The 21,278-nt window shown below is 42.0% G+C and overlaps 1 protein-coding gene across 1 annotated transcript in view; it reads left to right on the top strand.

Moving 5' to 3' along the window:
• MLH1 (mutL homolog 1) overlaps positions 1–6,060 on the top strand; it is a 65,687-nt gene extending 59,627 nt beyond the window's left edge. The window contains exon 19 of the mRNA XM_053714457.1: positions 5,711–6,060. Within this exon, the coding sequence (XP_053570432.1) occupies positions 5,711–5,878 (168 nt within the window). The 3' untranslated portion in view covers positions 5,879–6,060. The remainder of the gene's footprint in view (positions 1–5,710) is intronic.
• Positions 6,061–21,278: the final 15,218 nt, after the last annotated feature.

The following is a 21,278-nucleotide window of genomic DNA, read 5'->3' as shown; positions in this document are numbered from 1 at the left end:
CACATTTAGCCTTGAGGAATCATTTTATCTGGGTATTTTGATATAATAATATCGGCAGGCACTGTATTAGACACCTTCTTTCTTAGGGGCTTTCCCAAAGCATAAGCAGAGTCTCATTTTCGCGCCGGTGTGGCGCACTTGTTTTTGAGAGGCATGGCATGCAGTCGCATGTGAGAGGAGCTCTGATACTTAGAAAAGACTTTCTGAAGGCGTCATTTGGTATCGTATTCCCCTTTGGGTTTGGTTGGGTCTCAGCAAAGCAGATACCAGGGACTGTAAAGGGGTTAAAGCTTAAAACGGCTCCGGTTCCGTTATTTTAAGGGTTAAAGCTTCCAAATTTGGTGTGCAATATTTTTAAGGCTTTAAGACACTGTGGTGAAAATTTGGTGAATTTTGAACAATTCCTTCATGTTTTTTCGCAATTGCAGTAATAAAGTGTGTTCAGTTTAAAATTTAAAGTGACAGTAACGGTTTTATTTTAAAACGTTTTTTTGTACTTTCTTATCAAGTTTATGCCTGTTTAACATGTCTGAACTACCAGATAGACTGTGTTCTGAATGTGGGGAAGCCAGAATTCCTATTCATTTAAATAAATGTGATTTATGTGATAATGACAATGATGCCCAAGATGATTCCTCAAGTGAGGGGAGTAAGCATGGTACTGCATCATTCCCTCCTTCGTCTACACGAGTCTTGCCCACTCAGGAGGCCCCTAGTACATCTAGCGCGCCAATACTCCTTACTATGCAACAATTAACGGCTGTAATGGATAATTCTGTCAAAAACATTTTAGCCAAAATGAACCCTTGTCAGCGTAAGCGTGGCTGCTCTGTTTTAGTTACTGAAGAGCATGACGACGCTGATATTAATATCTCTGAAGGGCCCCTAACCCAATCTGAGGGGGCCAGGGAGGTTTTGTCTGAGGGAGAAATTACTGATTCAGGGAACATTTCTCATCAGGCTGAATCTGATGTGATTACATTTAAATTTAAGTTGGAACATCTCCGCATTTTGCTTAAGGAGGTATTATCCACTCTGGATGATTGTGAAAAGTTGGTCATCCCAGAGAAACTATGTAAAATGGACAAGTTCCTAGAGGTGCCGGGGCTCCCAGAAGCTTTTCCTATACCCAAGCGGGTGGCGGACATTGTTAATAAAGAATGGGAAAGGCCCGGTATTCCTTTCGTCCCTCCCCCCATATTTAAAAAATTGTTTCCTATGGTCGACCCCAGAAAGGACTTATGGCAGTCAGTCCCCAAGGTCGAGGGAGCGGTTTCTACTTTAAACAAACGCACCACTATACCCATAGAGGATAGTTGTGCTTTCAAAGATCCTATGGATAAAAAATTAGAAGGTTTGCTTAAAAAGATGTTTGTTCAGCAAGGTTACCTTCTACAACCCATTTCATGCATTGTCCCTGTCACTACAGCTGCATATTTCTGGTTTGATGAACTGATAAAGGTGCTCGATAGTGATTCTCCTCCTTATGAGGAGATTATGGACAGAATCAATGCTCTCAAATTGGCTAATTCTTTCACTCTAGACGCCACTTTGCAATTGGCTAGGTTAGCGGCTAAGAATTCTGGGTTTGCTATTGTGGCGCGCAGAGCGCTTTGGTTGAAATCTTGGTCGGCTGATGCGTCTTCCAAGAACAAGCTATTAAACATTCCTTTCAAGGGGAAAACGCTGTTTGGCCCTGACTTGAAAGAGATTATCTCTGATATCACTGGGGGTAAGGGCCACGCCCTTCCTCAGGATCGGCCTTTCAAGGCAAAAAATAGACCTAATTTTCGTCCCTTTCGTAAAAACGGACCAGCCCAAAGTGCTACGTCCTCTAAGCAAGAGGGTAATACTTCTCAAGCCAAGCCAGCTTGGAGACCAATGCAAGGCTGGAACAAGGGAAAGCAGGCCAAGAAACCTGTCACTGCTACCAAGACAGCATGAAATATTGGCCCCCGATCCGGGACCGGATCTGGTGGGGGGCAGACTCTCTCTCTTCGCTCAGGCTTGGGCAAGAGATGTTCTGGATCCTTGGGCGCTAGAAATAGTCTCCCAGGGTTATCTTCTGGAATTCAAGGGACTTCCCCCAAGGGGGAGGTTCCACAGGTCTCAGTTGTCTTCAGACCACATAAAAAGACAGGCGTTCTTACATTGTGTAGAAGACCTGTTAAAAATGGGAGTGATTCATCCTGTTCCATTAAGAGAACAAGGGATGGGGTTCTACTCCAATCTGTTCATAGTTCCCAAAAAAGAGGGAACGTTCAGACCAATCTTAGATCTCAAGATCTTAAACAAATTTCTCAAGGTCCCATCGTTCAAGATGGAAACCATTCGAACTATCCTTCCTTCCATCCAGGAAGGTCAATTCATGACCACGGTGGATTTAAAGGATGCGTATCTACATATTCCTATCCACAAGGAACATCATCGGTTCCTAAGGTTTGCATTCCTGGACAAACATTACCAGTTTGTGGCGCTTCCTTTCGGATTAGCCACTGCTCCAAGGATTTTCACAAAGGTACTAGGGTCCCTTCTAGCGGTGCTAAGACCAAGGGGCATTGCAGTAGTACCTTACCTGGACGACATTCTGATTCAAGCGTCGTCCCTCCCTCGAGCAAAGGCTCACACGGACATCGTCCTGGCCTTTCTCAGATCTCACGGCTGGAAAGTGAACGTGGAAAAGAGTTCTCTATCCCCGTCAACAAGGGTTCCCTTCTTGGGAACAATTATAGACTCCTCAGAAATGAGGATTTTTCTAACAGAGGCCAGAAAAACAAAACTTCTGGACTCTTGTCGGATACTTCATTCCGTTCCTCTTCCTTCCGTAGCTCAGTGCATGGAAGTGATCGGGTTGATGGTAGCGGCAATGGACATAGTTCCTTTTGCGCGCATTCATCTAAGACCATTACAACTGTGCATGCTCAGTCAGTGGAATGGGGACTATACAGACTTGTCTCCAAAGATACAAGTAAATCAGAGGACCAGAGACTCACTCCGTTGGTGGCTGTCCCTGGACAACCTGTCACGAGGGATGACATTCCGCAGACCAGAGTGGGTCATTGTCACGACCGACGCCAGTCTGATGGGCTGGGGCGCGGTCTGGGGATCCCTGAAAGCTCAGGGTCTTTGGTCTCGGGAAGAATCTCTTCTACCGATAAATATTCTGGAACTGAGAGCGATATTCAATGCTCTCAAGGCTTGGCCTCAGCTAGCGAGGACCAAGTTCATACGGTTTCAATCAGACAACATGACGACTGTTGCGTACATCAACCATCAGGGGGGAACAAGGAGTTCCCTAGCGATGGAAGAAGTGACCAAGATTATTCTATGGGCGGAGTCTCACTCCTGCCACCTGTCTGCTATCCACATCCCGGGAGTGGAAAATTGGGAAGCGGATTTTCTGAGTCGTCAGACATTGCATCCGGGGGAGTGGGAACTCCATCCGGAAATCTTTGCCCAAGTCACTCAACTATGGGGCATTCCAGACATGGATCTGATGGCCTCTCGTCAGAACTTCAAAGTTCCTTGCTACGGGTCCAGATCCAGGGATCCCAAGGCGGCTCTAGTGGATGCACTAGTAGCACCTTGGACCTTCAAACTAGCTTATGTGTTCCCGCCGTTTCCTCTCATCCCCAGGCTGGTAGCCAGGATCAATCAGGAGAGGGCGTCGGTGATCTTGATAGCTCCTGCGTGGCCACGCAGGACTTGGTATGCAGATCTGGTGAATATGTCATCGGCTCCACCTTGGAAGCTACCTTTGAGACGAGACCTTCTTGTTCAGGGTCCGTTCGAACATCCGAATCTGGTTTCACTCCAGCTGACTGCTTGGAGATTGAACGCTTGATTTTATCGAAGCGAGGTTTCTCAGATTCTGTTATCGATACTCTTGTTAAGGCCAGAAAGCCTGTAACTAGAAAGATTTACCACAAAATTTGGAAAAAATATATCTGTTGGTGTGAATCTAAAGGATTCCCTTGGGACAAGGTTAAGATTCCTAGGATTCTATCCTTCCTTCAAGAAGGATTGGAAAAAGGATTATCGGCAAGTTCCCTGAAGGGACAGATTTCTGCCTTGTCGGTGTTACTTCACAAAAAACTGGCAGCTGTGCCAGATGTTCAAGCCTTTGTTCAGGCTCTGGTTAGAATCAAGCCTGTTTACAAACCTTTGACTCCTCCTTGGAGTCTCAATTTGGTTCTTTCAGTTCTTCAGGGGGTTCCGTTTGAACCCTTACATTCCGTTGATATTAAGTTATTATCTTGGAAAGTTTTGTTTTTAGTTGCAATTTCTTCTGCTAGAAGAGTTTCAGAATTATCTGCTCTGCAGTGTTCTCCTCCTTATCTGGTGTTCCATGCAGATAAGGTGGTTTTACGTACTAAACCTGGTTTTCTTCCAAAAGTTGTTTCTAACAAAAATATTAACCAGGAGATTATCGTACCTTCTCTGTGTCCGAAACCAGTTTCAAAGAAGGAACGCTTGTTGCACAATTTGGATGTTGTTTGCGCTCTAAAATTTTATTTAGATGCTACAAAGGATTTTAGACAAACATCTTCCTTGTTTGTTGTTTATTCAGGTAAAAGGAGAGGTCAAAAAGCAACTTCTACCTCTCTCTCTTTTTGGATTAAAAGCATCATCAGATTGGCTTACGAGACTGCCGGACGGCAGCCTCCCGAAAGAATCACAGCTCATTCCACTAGGGCTGTGGCTTCCACATGGGCCTTCAAGAACGAGGCTTCTGTTGATCAGATATGTAGGGCAGCGACTTGGTCTTCACTGCACACTTTTACCAAATTTTACAAGTTTGATACTTTTGCTTCTTCTGAGGCTATTTTTGGGAGAAAGGTTTTGCAAGCCGTGGTGCCTTCCATTTAGGTGACCTGATTTGCTCCCTCCCTTCATCCGTGTCCTAAAGCTTTGGTATTGGTTCCCACAAGTAAGGATGACGCCGTGGACCGGACACACCTATGTTGGAGAAAACAGAATTTATGTTTACCTGATAAATTTCTTTCTCCAACGGTGTGTCCGGTCCACGGCCCGCCCTGGTTTTTTAATCAGGTCTGATAATTTATTTTCTTTAACTACAGTCACCACGGTACCATATGGTTTCTCCTATGCAAATATTCCTCCTTAACGTCGGTCGAATGACTGGGGTAGGCGGAGCCTAGGAGGGATCATGTGACCAGCTTTGCTGGGCTCTTTGCCATTTCCTGTTGGGGAAGAGAATATCCCACAAGTAAGGATGACGCCGTGGACCGGACACACCGTTGGAGAAAGAAATTTATCAGGTAAACATAAATTCTGTTTTTCCATTGTTCTCTCCAAGTATTGGTGATTGGTTTATGGACAGATATAAGATAAAGAAGCAGGTATATGTACACAATGTGATAAAGTAATGAGATCTGATTATACCTACAAGCTCAACCCATTTTATTAGGCTGTGGCTTCAAAACACAAAATCAGCTCATTCATATACCCAAATCTTAAAAAGCAAATCTCATACATTTTATACTCTGCATCTGGTAAATGTTGTTATTGGAAAGGCATTAAGGGAAAAACAATTTTATAGTATACTGTCCCTTTAAGTGTAAAGGATAACAAGAGAATTAAGTATATTTGATAATAAAAGTTGTTTAAAATTATATGTAATATCCAAAAATGTTGGTGTTTCCGATCCCTTTAAACGTCTTTATAATATCATTGGTTATCTCTTTAGGACAATAACCCAGGATTTGGCTCAGCATCCTGGAGATGGACAACCGAACACATTTTGTATAAATGCTTCCGCACCCACCTTCTTCCTCCAAAACCTTTTGCAGAAGATGGAACTATTCTACAACTTGCCAATCTTCCAGACTTGTATAAAGTCTTTGAACGCTGCTAGAAAATAGCAGATTATTTACTATGGGCTCCCAAGACAACTCCATTGATGTTTCTGGAACCAACTGAATATACACTCCCTTTCGAATATATGACTTATGTATGTTTTTAGTCATCTTAGAACTTCCAATTATATGTACAAATTGTACAGTTTACATGTATATAAACATTATATTTGTATATACACTTTTTATTGTGCTTTATTGATATGTTAGAGGTATGAGACAAAATGTGGAATATTGAATATATTGTGAATTATGCAACTTTACGAAATTGGTCTCACCATTTGTATATCAGGACCTTATTGAAAACATTCCAGGACGCAATAGTTATTGCTGACTAGACGTGCGTTCAGAGGTTTTGGGTACCTCCAAATGTGAAAGAAGCTGGCCTTTCTACTTCTGAAACCACAACACACTAAAATCTGTGCAAATCCAGAATTTAGTGTGTTTTTGTTTCACCAGTATAAATTTGGCTCTGAAAATAGCCAAATGGAACATAGGGCTGCATTCTGAGGTATTTAAAACCTCTTGATAGAGTTATATGGTCTTTTAAAGGGGCAGAAAGAGAAAATTAAAAAAAAAAAAAAACCTTGCCTACTTTACACATCTCGCCTACCTGTCATTACTAATACACAAAGACAAACCCCACATTTTTACATAAGAATGCTTTTTTTGTTTTGTCTGCATGTGCATATCTATGTCCCTGTGCATATTATAGTGTAGGATATATGTGCTTCTATGTGGTAATAGTTATCATTTGCCTCTGCCCCCAATATAAAAGCTTTTGTTTAACACAAATTTGACTTGTAAGCAGAATGAGAAATCTTTAGTCTATTAACTGCTTGGTACCTGTACTGGGAATGCATACTATAGTATAATATGCTGTATGAAATGAATCGCCTTTTACAAAAATAAAAATGTCAAGGTGTTTCTGAGAGGAAATTTTAACACGTGTGTGAATAGGACTGTTGCTACCCCTTCTGTATTTGAGGTATATATACATAGATCTAATAGTGCAACAGTATTTATATGGGGTGTCTGTCATTACTGTATCCCCTTGTTTACTTATGTGCATTTTAACCTCTTAAGGACATATAACGGAATGTTTCCGTCATAAAACAATTGAGCAAACTGAAAGCTGTGTCCTTAAAGGGTTAATGTAGCAGGGGTAGAAATGCAATGTAGCTGTTCCTAATAGCCCAGTGTTGTGAATAAATACCACGGTTTATCAGTATATTCATGGTTCAGACACGTGCCTTTTTATCCACTGGGGTACTGATCCTTTAACTGACATACATGTAAAACTATAGAGATGAAGAGAGTGAAACATAGTGCTGCAGCTGCTGTCTTAAGTTTCACCATTTCAAAGTTATCTTTCCGACCCTTGGGGGTTCAGTGTGTGGATGTTATTGGTCCCATGGTGGCTTCAAAGGAAATTTATTCCTTTTGTTCGCTTCCATCTAAAACCTCTACAGTTGTACATGTTCTGAAAATGGAAGGAATCCACTCAGTACTCTCTCAGAGGGTAATCCTAGACCAAATGCCAGCCTTTTTGGCTGGGGGACAGTTTAAGGTTCCTTAAGAGCTGTGGAATCTGGACTCAGTCAGCAGTCTTCTATGTTCTGAGAGCTTGACCCAAATTGAGTGTGGTCTAGTTGATCAGATTTCTATCGGACAACATCACTTCGTTGGCTTATGTCAACCTTCAAGGAGGAACAAGGAGTTCCCTAGCGATGGAGGTGACTCTCATCCTTCAGTGGGCGGAGTTTCTCTGTCTTTTTTCTGCCAATTTCATCCCAGGTATGGAGTACTGGGAGGTGGATTTCCTGAGCAAGCAGATGTTTCTCCCAGGAGAGGCCTACGGCCACTCCACCCTAATTGTGTCTGATCTCCTCTGATCTTTGAAGCTAAGCAGGGTTGGGCCTGGTTAGTACTTGGATTGGATGGGCTCTTAATCCGGAGGAGTATGAGAAAAACTTGACGTTCCTGGAACTCTTCCCTTTGGTGGTGGCTTTGAAGGTCTGGGCTTCGGGACAAGCGAGTGTGTTTCCATTCCAATAACATGGGTGTGGTGTACGCAATTAATAACTTGACTGCCAATTTGCCTCCTGTGATTTGCTTGCTGAGGGAGTTTGCCCGGTACATGCACAGCTCTAAAAGTCACATTAAGCCTCAAGCATTCCAAGACAAAGTTAATTCAATTGCTGACGCCTTGTCCCATTTTCAGTGGGTGCATTTCAAGCTGGAGGCTCTGGAGGCGGAAATGGAGGGTGTGGCTTACCCAAGATAATTGTGGCTACTGGGCTCTTAGTAGCGTTGGACCTGGTAAAGGATGCTCTTGCTCAGTCTTCCTGGAGGGCATACGCCTGGGTATGGCAGTTGTGGGTAGCGGTGGTGGGAAGCCGGGATTCAATGGCGTCGGGGGATACTTGTTTGGACGTCCTGTTGGAATGGATGAAGCACTGAGGAAATGAGCAGTTTTCTGTGGCTGAGATGTGAAAAAGGATGGCTGCTCTGGCTTTTTTGTTCCAGTTGGGAGGTTTGAGGGATGTAACTATGCATTTTGTGGTTAGGATGGCTGTTCGGGGTCTATGCAGAGGGAAGACCGTTAGAGATGAGAGAAGGCCGGTGGTTTTTTCGTTGTTGGAGTAGTTGGTGTCTATGCTGCCTAAGGTTTGCGTTTCATAATTTGAGGAATTATTGTTTTGGCTTTTTTCTGAGCCTTTCGGGTCTCTGAACTGGTTGGAAAAAATAGAAAGCTTGTCAGTGGTCTTCGCTGTCGGGATGTGCGTTTTGAATAAAGAGGTTCTGGAGATCTGGTTTCGGAAGTCTAAGACTGACCAGTTGGGTATGGGTAGGCTGATTAGTTTGAGTATTGTTGGGGGCATTGTTGCCCGGTTGGGCCGGTAGGGTGCGAGGCTTTCTTCATTCATAGGGATGGTTCTGTTTTATCTGTTTTCCAGTGTCTCTTGATTTGTTGGGTTTAAGAGCTAGGGATTCCGGATCACATTCTTTCCGTATCGGGGCAGCGACGTAAGCTCAGGGTTTAGGTCTGGAGCCTTCGGTAATTAAAAAGATTGGAAGGTGGGGGTCTGATTTTTTCCGGGTGTATGTGAAGCCGGGGTTAGTGGTTTAGTGGGTTTTCTGAATTTATTCTTTTTCCGCAGGTCCTGTGAGGTGCTGGCTGGTGGGTCATTCTTACGTGTATTGGGCAAGGAAGGCGGAAGCGGTTAAAGAAAATGGGACCCAGCTCGGTTTCAGTAGGGAGAAGATGGTATTGAGATGGTTCGGGATCAGGGGGATGAGGTGGTCCTAGCTATTAGAGACAATAGTGAATTATGCCAGGCTGTTTTCCCCTCATATTTTGGTTATTCATCTGGGTGGTAATGATCTGGGTTTCATAACGCAAAAGTTTTTAGTTGATCGGGTTAAGTGTGATCTGGATAGGTTGTGTGTTCTATTCCCTGGTTTGATGATTGTGTGGTCGGACATAGAGTGCAGGTTGGTGTGGCGGTCGGCCTGGGATTGTGTTAAGTTGAAGAATTTGCGGCGAAAGGTGAACAGAATGGTAAGCAGTCATGATAAAAAATTGGGAGCCTCGCCTTGAGGCACTGTGAGTTTGAGGGGGAATCCGGGAGGTGTTTTTTCTTGCGAGATGGGGTCCATCTAAATGAGGTGGGATTGCATTTATTTAACTTCACTTTAAAAGAGGGTATTGAGTTGGCCGTAGCTGTGTTGGGCGGTGCTTGTCGGTAGGTCGAGCTGTGGCGGTGTGCTGGCTTACGCCATTGTGGGGGTTCTTGGTACCTCCTGTTGGGATAGACAGGAGAGGTGGCTTTCATGGGGAGGCATGCCTGATGGGTGGAGGCACAGGAAAAAATTTATTTGGTGGGGCAAGCTCTGGTTTTTGGTTTATGTGTTTTAAAAGTTATTTATGTTGTGGAAAGTTAATAAAATAAGCTGCGGCCTTTTTTATCCCACTTTGGAGTATGTGTTTTATTGGGGTAAGGTTATGGGGAATTCAAAATGAATAGACAATTTGGGGTCAAGCACAAAGTGTAAATGCAGCAGAGCTGTCATGTCATGCAGTGCTATATTGCACTGGGCTGGTCTCTCCCTCACATACAGAAATGCAGGGTTCGCCCCTTGGAGAAGCAAAACAAAATCTGCCTTTTGAATGTTTCACTAGGGATCTTGCAGTGCTGGAGGATCATTTAAGAATACCTGAGCAGCGAGGTTTTAGGCTACAGTTTCAGCCAATTATCTTGGATAAATTAGTGAGTTCAGCCATGTTTTCCTGGACACTTATGAGTTATACATGCTGCAGGGTGTTCAGCTAGGAACATGAATAGTGTTGTTCAGTGTCACTATTTGTGTGCTTTGAAAAGTTGAATAAATAAGTTTTAAAAAAATATAGTGTGTGTGTTCTCTATAGTAAAAAAAAAAAGGTCCTTTTGCTACAGTTATATGTCTGATCTGCCTTTGCATGGGACATTTTGTACCTTCAGTCCTTTAATCCTGATACCCTGAGTGAGAATCACTGGACGAACTGTGCAACATGCTAGTATATAATTGTATAGTAAATATCTAAAAACATCTTTTGCTACTTTTATTATGTTTGCTTCTGACAAATAAAGCTGTGTGAGGTTTCCAGGCAACAGAAATCCAGCCAATAGGAATGCAAGAGAAAGCTTCCTTCCAACTGTCATTCTAGAGAGAGTTGCAACCTAAGAGGTGGTTTTGCTCTTCTAGTGAGCATTATATTAGATATTTGAGAGTATTAGAAGACAGTGGGATGGAGAAGAGCAGCCTGCAGCTACTGAAAACATCAGCATTGACTGCACTTTATCCATCTGAAGTATTTATTGTTACTTTGTCTTTATTTCATGTCCTGTGTTTCTCTGTAAAATACCAGTTAACTGACAGAACATGGGACCATTGATGCCCAGAGCTCACTGAGAACCTTAAACACTCAGATGTTTTAAAGGGACATTATACACTCATTTTTTCTTTGCATAAATGTTTTGTAGATGATCTATTTATAAAGCACATAAAGTTTTTTTTTTTTTTTTTTTAAATGTATAATTTTGCTTATTTTTAAATAACATTGCTCTGATTTTCAGACTCCTAACCAAGCCCCAAAGTTTTATTTGAATACCGTCAGCTACCTTCTCCAGCTTACTCCTGTTTGTGTAAAGGGTCTTTTCATATGCAAAAGAAGGGGGAGGAAGTGTCTTATTTCCCACTTGCAGTGGGCTTTCCAACTACCTTTTCAACAGCGCTAAATTGAAAGCTTCTAAGTATGTTTTTTAAACCATTTTATACTGGATTTTTATATCAGTATCTGTGCATCTTATTCTTTATAGTAGTGTCTATTACATGCAGTTATATGAAAATGAGTGTATACTGTCCCTTTAATTTGAGGTGTAACTGAAATTACAGGAGTATTATTACCTTGTTATTGTAACATTACCTACACTATATGCACATGAGGGTTCTTATCCTGCATGAACCCAGGTGTTTTTAATAAATCAAAAGTAATCTGGTTCACCTATTTAATAAGGAGTTTATAGTAAAACCTGTGAGCGTTTTTTACTTTTGTGGGAACCACATAAGTCTAACAGTGCTGTAAATATGTCTTTTATTTTAACTCCTCAAAGAAAAGGAGCTGAGTTGTAACTTGTGCAGAATGTACCCACAACTATTAGTACTCAGGTGTACATAAAAACAGATAACCATTGTGTCTGTCAGCATGTGTTTAATAGGCATTCTAATTTAACCACAAATAATAAAAAATAATAAAAAAAATATGGTGGTGCACAAATTATTTCTCAAATCCCAATGCTCACAAAACCGTGCTAGCTGTCCCAAATAATTTACATTTCCACTTAAAGAGACAGGATTGAACAATATTATCAGTCAATCAAAGAGGGACACCGGCTGCACGTAGTCTACCAGAAGCTTTATTACTAAGTACCTCCAAACAAAAACAAACAAATCAAAACGTCTACCCTCCACCCTTTTTCTTAGTTGCAGTTAACAAAACCAATAAAATACACTTGCATACAAACAGACATGGCAAACTCACAAAATCTGTCATATTCATATCACTCTCACGTTCAACATATACAAAGTATCAACTATTATAGATTACTAATCATGTAGAACTGAGATACAATTATTCCAGTCCATAAATCTTAGAATGGGGCCCCAAAGTTGCAGCTGTTGAAATCGTTAATAAATGTCCATATCCCAGGCTCATAAGTGTAGACACACGATCTGGTTCTGAACTAGACCTTCAATATGTTAATACGATATTGCAGCTTAACAACAAAGTTCATAAATTGGTTGCTCCACACAGTGAATTAGACCCGTGAATGAATTAGACTACGTCTTTTGAGGGAGAACGCACAATGTACACTGACAAGACAGAACCAGGCTGTCAAACCGCAAGACTTTTAAGCCCAAGCACTTAACAAGTTCTCTGGTACCTGCATCACAGTTGAATCCGTGTGAGAGTCCTTTTAGCTGCGGCTGGCTTCTTCACTTGCTTACCTACAGTGTACGCTTCAGTGTTCTCATTAACTCTGAGTGCCACAGAATCTGTTCTCAGCTGATCACCTTCCGTACATGCTCAGTCATGACGCGTTTCTCCCCTCCCACAAAGGGCTGAGTGTCGGGGCTTCGTCAGATGTGTTGCTAAGGGGGTGTGTGTCGGACTTTATGCTGCCATTGGCTCCTACGTCCGCCCCCTGATGCAGTGTTTTCTTTTTGTGACAGCTCATTTGCAGTCCGTGTTTTTCGATCTGGTGCTAAACTCCAAAATAAAGGAACTCACCATTAAGTATTACATTATTTACATATTTACACCAAACATACTATGGCTCCTTGCGGCACATTATCATATTGCAATTGCGTCTAGTTATATCCTGTAAACAAGCATATATTCATTTGCTTATTGACATATATAAGTTGCCCTATCAGCTCTGTGCTAAGAATTCTTTTTACTTGTCACAACAACCTTATCATGTTTAGAGAAAATATTGAAACTTTTCTCGTGACAGACATAGTTATATCAGGTGCGAGTCAATTTATTTGATCAACTCCTTGTACAACAATTCTCACTTTGTTCAATCAGGGAATATCAATCTCAAAGTTTACCCTGTATGCACATCTGCATTTATATTGTGGGCATCCTATATAGATACAATATGAAAATTTGCCTACACAAAGATCCTACAGAAAACATACAAATTCTATTTTTTCATTCAGACCTGTTGGACTTAAGGTATTACCTAAATATCCACCTTGATTCATGCTGTAAAATTATTCTGTCCAGGTTCCCACCCCGTCTGTTCTGTTTTAACTGTTCAATGCCCATAATTTGCAACTTCGTGTGATCTGAATTATGGTGAGATTTAAAGTGCCTTGCTACTGGGCTATACATGTCCTCATTCTTAATGTCGTCCCTATGTTCACGGATTCTACCTTTTAACTCTCTAGTGGTCTTACCCACATAAAACTTAGGGCACGGACAATTAAGTAGATATATGACATTTTTAGAGGTACATGATATCTTCTCCCTCACATAATAAGCTTTACTCCTGGTCGGAGTGCTAAATGTGACAGATCTTTTCACGTATGTGCAGTAAACACAGTATCCACAGGGTACACTTCCTACATTATGTTGTGCAGCCGTTAGTCTCCTCTCTTTTGAACTCACTATGGACAATCATATCTTTGATGCTTGGAGCCCTTCTAGCTGTTAGTAGCGGGTACTCTGATATGCATCCCTGAAGTGATGTATCATCTGATAATATGTGCCAATGGCTGTTGAGAATATATCTCAACTTTTTCCAGTTCGAATTGTATTCCGTTATTAACCTCACTTGTGTGTCCCTATTCACTTTCTTTTTGGAATACAATAAATCATTTCTACATGTTTTCCTTGCTCTTACCCACGCTTTCTTCACAACTTTTCTAGAGTAGCCTCTGGCTAGAAATCTGTCAGCCATTATTTGTGCTTGTTCTTCAAACACCTTTGTTGACGAGCAACATCTTTTAAGCCTAAGAAATTGGCCAATGGGCACACCTTTTTTCTGGGGCTCAAGGGTGATGACTGCTTGCTTGCAGCAAGCTGTTTGTTGCTGTTTGTTTACGATGGATATTTGTATGTAGTAGGTTATCCTGTTTCGTTATATTTAAATGAAGGAAAATTGCATTTTCTGTACTGATGCTGTTATTATTCAAGATATCAACGAAATCATGAACAGACTTTTCATCTCCCTTCCAGAGGATTAATATGTCGTCCACAAACCTTAACCAGAGCGCGACATGCTTATCAACCCACTCTGAAAGTTCATGGAAGACATATTTAGTCTCCCAGTAGCCCAGGTGCAAACATGTGTACGTTGGTGCGCATGTTGCACCCATGGCTGTTCCTCTGAGTTGTTTGAATAATTTGCCATTGAAAGAAAAAATATTATTTCTCTTGCAAGGTGTATCCAGTCCACGGATTCATCCTTACTTGTGGGATATTCTCATTCCCTACAGGAAGTGGCAAAGAGAGCACACAGCAGAGCTGTCCATATAGCTCCCCCCTAGCTCCACCCCCCAGTCATTCTCTTTGCCGCTCTAGCAGTAGAACATCTCCACGGGAGGGTAAAGTGAATGTGGTGTTAGATTTGTAGTTTTATATCTTCAATCAAAAGTTTGTTATTTTTAAATGGTACCGGTTTGTACTATTTACTCTCTGGCAGAAAAGTGATGAAGATTTCTGCTGAGAGGAAAACGATTTTAGCATGTTGTAACTAAAATCCACTGCTGTTCCCACACAGGACTGATGAGTACCAGAAAACTTCAGTTGGGGGGAACAGTTTGCAGGCTTAACTGCATTAAGGTATGTTTCAGTCATCTTTTTTCTAGTCAAGACACGATAATGCTAGAAGACTGACAGAAATCCCTATGAGGGAAGGGTAAGCCATATTCTGAGACTTAGTATAGAATAAGGGCTTATTTAACAGGGCTCAATAGACTGGTGGACACTGTGAATGGGCAATCGATTATTTTATTCAGCAAATACTTATTGGTAGACACTTTTAAACACCTTTGGTGTGTTTGTTAAGGTTTTTTTTATCCACATGGCATAAATTTAGTCACCTAAGTTTGACTTTGAGGGCCTCACAACTCCGGAGTGGAGTGGGAGGGGCCCTAATTTTGCGCCTCTGTTGCGCAGTTCATTTCTCTAGACAGTTCATGCTGCTTCACGTGGAGGGTCCAGAGACTGCTTGAGGGACTCACAGAAGCTGTTTTTCCCCTAAACTAATCCATAATGGAAGGTAGGGCCACAGCAGAATGCTGTGGCAAGGTGCTGTAGTTTTGAAACCGGTTGTGGGCTTTAGATTGCTCCAGTTTGGGCATTAAGGGGTTAATCAGGCTGAAACTTGGTGTGCAATCATATCGAAGCATTAGGCACATACTGTGAAAAGTTTAAAAGATTTGGTGCATTTTTCACTGTTTTGTAAAATTGTGTGTGCTTTTTATTTCTTAAAGGCACAGTACTGTTTTTTCAAATTGTGTTTTTTATTTGATTAAAGTGTTTTCCAAGCCTGTTTGCATATAATACTAATCTGTTTAACATGTCTGACACTAAGGAAAAGCCTTGCTCTATGTGTTCAGTAGCCATGGTGGAACCCCCACTCAAAATGTGTCCCAAGTGCACTAATGTGTCTATACCAGTGATTTTTAACCTTTTTTTTGCCGTGGCACACTTTTTTACATTAAAAAATCCTGTGGCACACCACCATCCCAAAATTTTAAAAAGATCACACATTGTAGCCTAATACAGCATATATATATATATATATATATATATATATATATATATATATATATATATATATATATATATATATATATACACATACACACAAACACACACATACTGTATGTATTGTGCTGTTATGCCATGCCTCCTACAAACTACCCCTGCACTGGGAGTAAAAAACAAGCAAAGTTTAAAAAATATGTCACACTGTTGTCAGTCTGCCGTGGCACACCTGAGGATCTCTCACGGCACACTAGTGTGCCACGGCACACTGGTTGAAAAACACTGGTCTATACAATTTAAAGATCATATTGTGTCACTTAAAAATGTAGCCCAAGACGGAAGGTAATGAAGATAGTCCACCTTCCTCTCCCCAAGTGTCACCACCAGTTACGCCCGCGCAAGCAATACCTAGTACCTCTAGTGCATTGGCATCTATTACATTGCAACAACTAGCGACAGTTATGGATAATTCCCTTGCGGCCTTTCTATCCAAAATGCCAGTTTCTTCTGTTAAGTGTGATCAGTCCACGGGTCATCATTACTTCTGGGATATTAACTGCTCCCCTACAGGAAGTGCAAGAGGATTCACCCAGCAGAGCTGCCACACAGCTCCTCCCCTCTACGTCACCCCCAGTCATTCTCTTGCACCCAACGACTAGATAGGATGTGTGAGAGGACTATGGTGATATATTTAGTTTTTATATCTTCAATCAAAAGTTTGTTATTTTATAATAGCACCGGAGTGTGTTATTCCTTCTCTGGTAGAATTTGAAGAAGAATCTACCTGAGTTTTTTCTATGATTTTATCCGGATTAGTTAAGATCATATTGCTGTTTCTCGGCCATCTGAGGAGAGGTAAACTTCAGATCAGGGGACAGCAGGCAGATTAATCTGCAAAGAGGTATGTAGCAGTTTATTATTTTCTGACATGGAATTGATGAGAAAATCCTGCCATACCCTTATAATGTAAACTCAGCCTTGAATGCAGTAGATGTAGCTGATATCAGGCTGTCATGTATGTATATTTTACACTTCAGTTTTCTGGGAAATGGTACTTCTCTGGCTTTTAAACTGTATACATAGACTTAACCTAATTTGCAGGGACTTGCAATAGGTTTTAAATGACAATTAATTATTGAGGTAAAACGTTTTTTTGCTGGCATGTAAAAACGTTTTTTTCTCTGAGGTACTGGGTGAAAAAATGTTTTGGGCACTATTTTTCCACTTGGCAATAGTTTTGATTTAAATTAGAGCAGTTCACTGATCCCTCTCACTGTTATGTGTGTGGGGGAGGGGCCATTTTGGTGCTTTCACTATGCATCAGAAAAAACTCAGTCAGAGATTCATTTTCTTCCTGCATGATCCGGTTCATCTCTACAGAGTTCAGGGATCTCCAAAGCCTTTTTTGAGGGAAGTAATCATTCACAGCAGAGCTGTGCTGATTGTATTGACTGTGATAAAAAAAAAAAAAAAAAAAAAACGTTTATTTGTGTATTTTTTTCTGCTGCCTGGGTTAGTTATCATTTGCTGAGGGGAACAATCCTTTGCTAAAACTGTATATTCTGACAAAGATTGATGCTATAACTTAATTATTTTATCTGTTATAATATTTTCTGTGCTTCTTAAAGGCACAGTTCGTTTTCATATTATTTGTAAATTACTTTGAAAAGTATTTCCAAGTTGCTGTTTATTTGCTAGTGTGTTAAACATGTCTGATTCAGAGGAATATCTCTGTGCTATATGTGTTAATGCCAAAGTGGAGCCCAATAGAAATTTATGTACTAAATGTATTGATGCTATTTTAAAAAACAGTCAATCTGTACAAATTGAACATATTTCACCAAACAACGAGGGGAGAGTTATGCCGACTAACTCGCCTCACGTGTCAGTACCTGCATCTCCCGCTCAGGAGGTGCGTGATATTGTAGCGCCGAGTACATCTGGGCGGCCATTACAAATCACATTACAAGATATGGCTACTGTTATGACTGAAGTTTTGGCTAAACTACCAGAACTAAGAGGTAAACGTGATCACTCTGGGGTGAGAACAGAGTGCGCTGATAATGCAAGGGCCATGTCTGATACTGCGTCACAGTTTGCAGAACGTGAAGACGGAGAGCTTCATTCTGTGGGTGACGGTTCTGATCCAAATAAACTGGACTCAGACATTTCAAATTTTAAATTTAAGCTTGAGAACCTCCGTGTGTTACTAGGGGAGGTATTAGCGGCTCTGAATGATTGTAACACAGTTGCAATCCCAGAGAAAATGTGTAGGTTGGATAAATATTTTGCGGTACCGACGAGTACTGACGTTTTTCCTATACCTAAGAGACTTACTGACATTGTTACTAAGGAGTGGGATAGACCCGGTGTGCCTTTCTCACCCCCTCCTATATTCAGAAAGATGTTTCCAATAGACGCCGCCACACGGGACTTATGGCAAATAGTGCCTAAGGTGGAGGGAGCAGTTTCTACTTTAGCTAAGCGTACCACTATCCCAGTGGAGGATAGCTGTGCTTTTTCAGATCCAATGGATAAAAAATTAGAGGGTTACCTTAAGAAAATGTTTGTTCAACAAGGGTTTATATTGCAACCTCTTGCATGTATTGCGCCTGTCACGGCTGCAGCAGCATTTTGGTTTGAGTCTCTGGAAGAGACACTTCAATCATCCACACTAGATGACATCACACACAAACTTAAATTCCTTAAGTTAGCTAATTCATTTATTTCAGATGCCGTAGTACATTTAACTAAACTTGCGGCTAAAAATTCAGGATTCGCCATTCAGGCACGCAGAGCTCTGTGGCTGAAATCCTGGTCAGCTGATGTTACGTCTAAATCTAAATTGCTTAATATTCCTTTCAAAGGGCAGACCTTATTCGGGCCCGGCTTGAAAGAGATTATTGCTGACATTACAGGAGGTAAAGGTCATGCCCTGCCTCAGGACAAGGCCAAAGCCAAGGCTAGACAGTCCAATTTTCGTTCCTTTCGTAATTTCAAAGCAGGAGCAGCATCAACTTCCTCTGCACCAAAACAGGAAGGAGCTGTTGCTCACTACAGACAAGGCTGGAAACCTAACCAGTCCTGGAACAGGGGCAAACAGGCCAGAAAACCTGCTGCTGCCCCTAAGACAGCATGAATTGAGGGCCCCCGATCCGGGACCGGATCTAGTGGGGGGCAGACTTTCCCTCTTCGCCCAGGCTTGGGCAAGAGATGTTCAGGATCCCTGGGCGTTAGAGATCATATCTCAGGGATACCTTCTGGACTTCAAATCCTCTCCCCCAAGAGGGAGATTTCATCTGTCAAGGTTGTCAACAAACCTAACAAAGAAGGAAGCGTTTCTACACTGCGTACAAGATCTTTTATTAATGGGAGTGATCCATCCAGTTCCGCGGTCGGAACAAGGACAAGGGTTTTACTCAAATCTGTTTGTAGTTCCCAAGAAAGAGGGAACCTTCAGGCCAATCTTGGATTTAAAGATCCTAAACAAATTCCTAAGAGTTCCATCGTTCAAGATGGAAACTATTCGAACAATTTTGCCCATGATCCAAGAGGGTCAGTACATGACCACAGTGGATTTAAAGGATGCTTACCTTCACATACCGATTCACAGAAGTCATTACCGGTATCTAAGGTTTGCCTTTTTAGACAGGCATTACCAGTTTGTAGCTCTTCCATTCGGACTGGCTACGGCTCCAAGAATCTTCACAAAGGTTCTGGGCACTCTTCTGGCGGTACTAAGACCGCGAGGAATTTCAGTAGCTCCGTACTTAGACGACATACTGATACAAGCTTCAAGCTTTCAAACTGCCAAATCTCATACAGAGATAGTACTGGCATTTCTAAGGTCGCATGGATGGAAAGTGAACGAAGAGAAAAGTTCTCTCTTTCCACTCACAAGAGTTCCCTTCCTGGGGACTCTGATAGATTCTGTAGAAATGAAGATTTACCTGACAGAGGACAGGTTAACAAAACTTCAAAATGCATGCCGTGTCCTTCATTCCATTCAACACCCGTCAGTAGCTCAATGCATGGAGGTAATCGGACTAATGGTAGCAGCAATGGACATAGTTCCTTTTGCACGCCTACATCTCAGACCACTGCAACTGTGCATGCTAAGTCAGTGGAATGGGGATTACTCAGATTTGTCCCCCACTCTAAATCTGAATCAAGAGACCAGAAATTCTCTTCTATGGTGGCTTTATCGGCCACATCTGTCCAGGGGAATGCCATTCAGCAGGCCAGACTGGTCAATTGTAACAACAGACGCCAGCCTACTAGGTTGGGGCGCTGTCTGGAATTCTCTGAAGGCTCAGGGACTATGGAATCAGGAGGAGAGTCTCCTTCCAATAAACATTCTGGAATTGAGAGCAGTCCTCAATGCTCTTCTGGCTTGGCCCCAGTTAACAACTCGGGGGTTCATCAGGTTCCAGTCGGACAACATCACGACTGTAGCTTATATCAACCATCAGGGAGGGACAAGAAGCTCCCTAGCAATGATGGAAGTATCGAAGATAATTCGCTGGGCAGAGTCTCACTCTTGCCACCTGTCTGCAATCCACATCCCGGGAGTGGAGAACTGGGAGGCGGATTTCTTAAGTCGTCAGACTTTTCATCCGGGGGAGTGGGAACTTCATCCAGAGGTCTTTGCCCAAATACTTCGACGTTGGGGCAAACCAGAGATAGATCTCATGGCGTCTCGACAGAACGCCAAGCTTCCGCGCTACGGGTCCAGATCCAGGGATCCGGGAGCGGTCCTGATAGATGCCTTGACAGCACCATGGACCTTCAGGATGGCTTATGTGTTTCCACCTTTCCCGATGCTTCCTCGATTGATTGCCAGAATCAAACAGGAGAAAGCATCAGTGATTCTAATAGCGCCTGCATGGCCACGCAGGACTTGGTATGCAGATCTGGTGGACATGTCATTCTGTCCACCTTGGTCGTTACCTCTGAAACAGGACCTTCTGATTCAGGGTCCTTTCAAACATCAAAATCTAACTTCTCTGAAGCTGACTGCTTGGAAATTGAACGCTTGATCTTATCAAAGCGTGGTTTTTCTGAGTCAGTTATTGATACCTTAATACAGGCTAGGAAGCCTGTTACCAGAAAGATTTACCATAAAATATGGCGTAAATACCTATATTGGTGCGAATCCAAAGGTTACTCTTGGAGTAAGGTTAGGATTCCTAGGATATTGTCTTTTCTACAAGAAGGTTTAGAAAAGGGGTTATCCGCTAGTTCCTTAAAGGGACAGATCTCAGTTCTGTCCATTCTGTTACACAAGCGTCTGTCAGAAGTTCCAGACGTTCAGGCCTTTTGTCAGGCTTTGGCCAGGATTAAACCTGTGTTTAAAGCTGTGGCTCCACCATGGAGTTTAAACCTTGTTCTTAACGTTTTACAGGGCGTTCCGTTTGAACCCCTTCATTCCATTGATATAAAGTTGTTATCTTGGAAAGTTCTATTTTTAATGGCTATTTCCTCGGCTCGAAGAGTCTCTGAGTTATCAGCCTTACATTGTGATTCTCCTTATTTGGTTTTTCACTCGGATAAGGTAGTTCTGCGTACTAAGC

The sequence above is a fragment of the Bombina bombina genome, chromosome 5 (genome assembly GCF_027579735.1).
Source record: "Bombina bombina isolate aBomBom1 chromosome 5, aBomBom1.pri, whole genome shotgun sequence".
Taxonomy (NCBI): Eukaryota; Metazoa; Chordata; class Amphibia; order Anura; family Bombinatoridae; genus Bombina; species Bombina bombina.
Note: the sequence above shows the minus strand (reverse complement) of the source record. Positions and strands in the feature narration are given on the sequence as shown.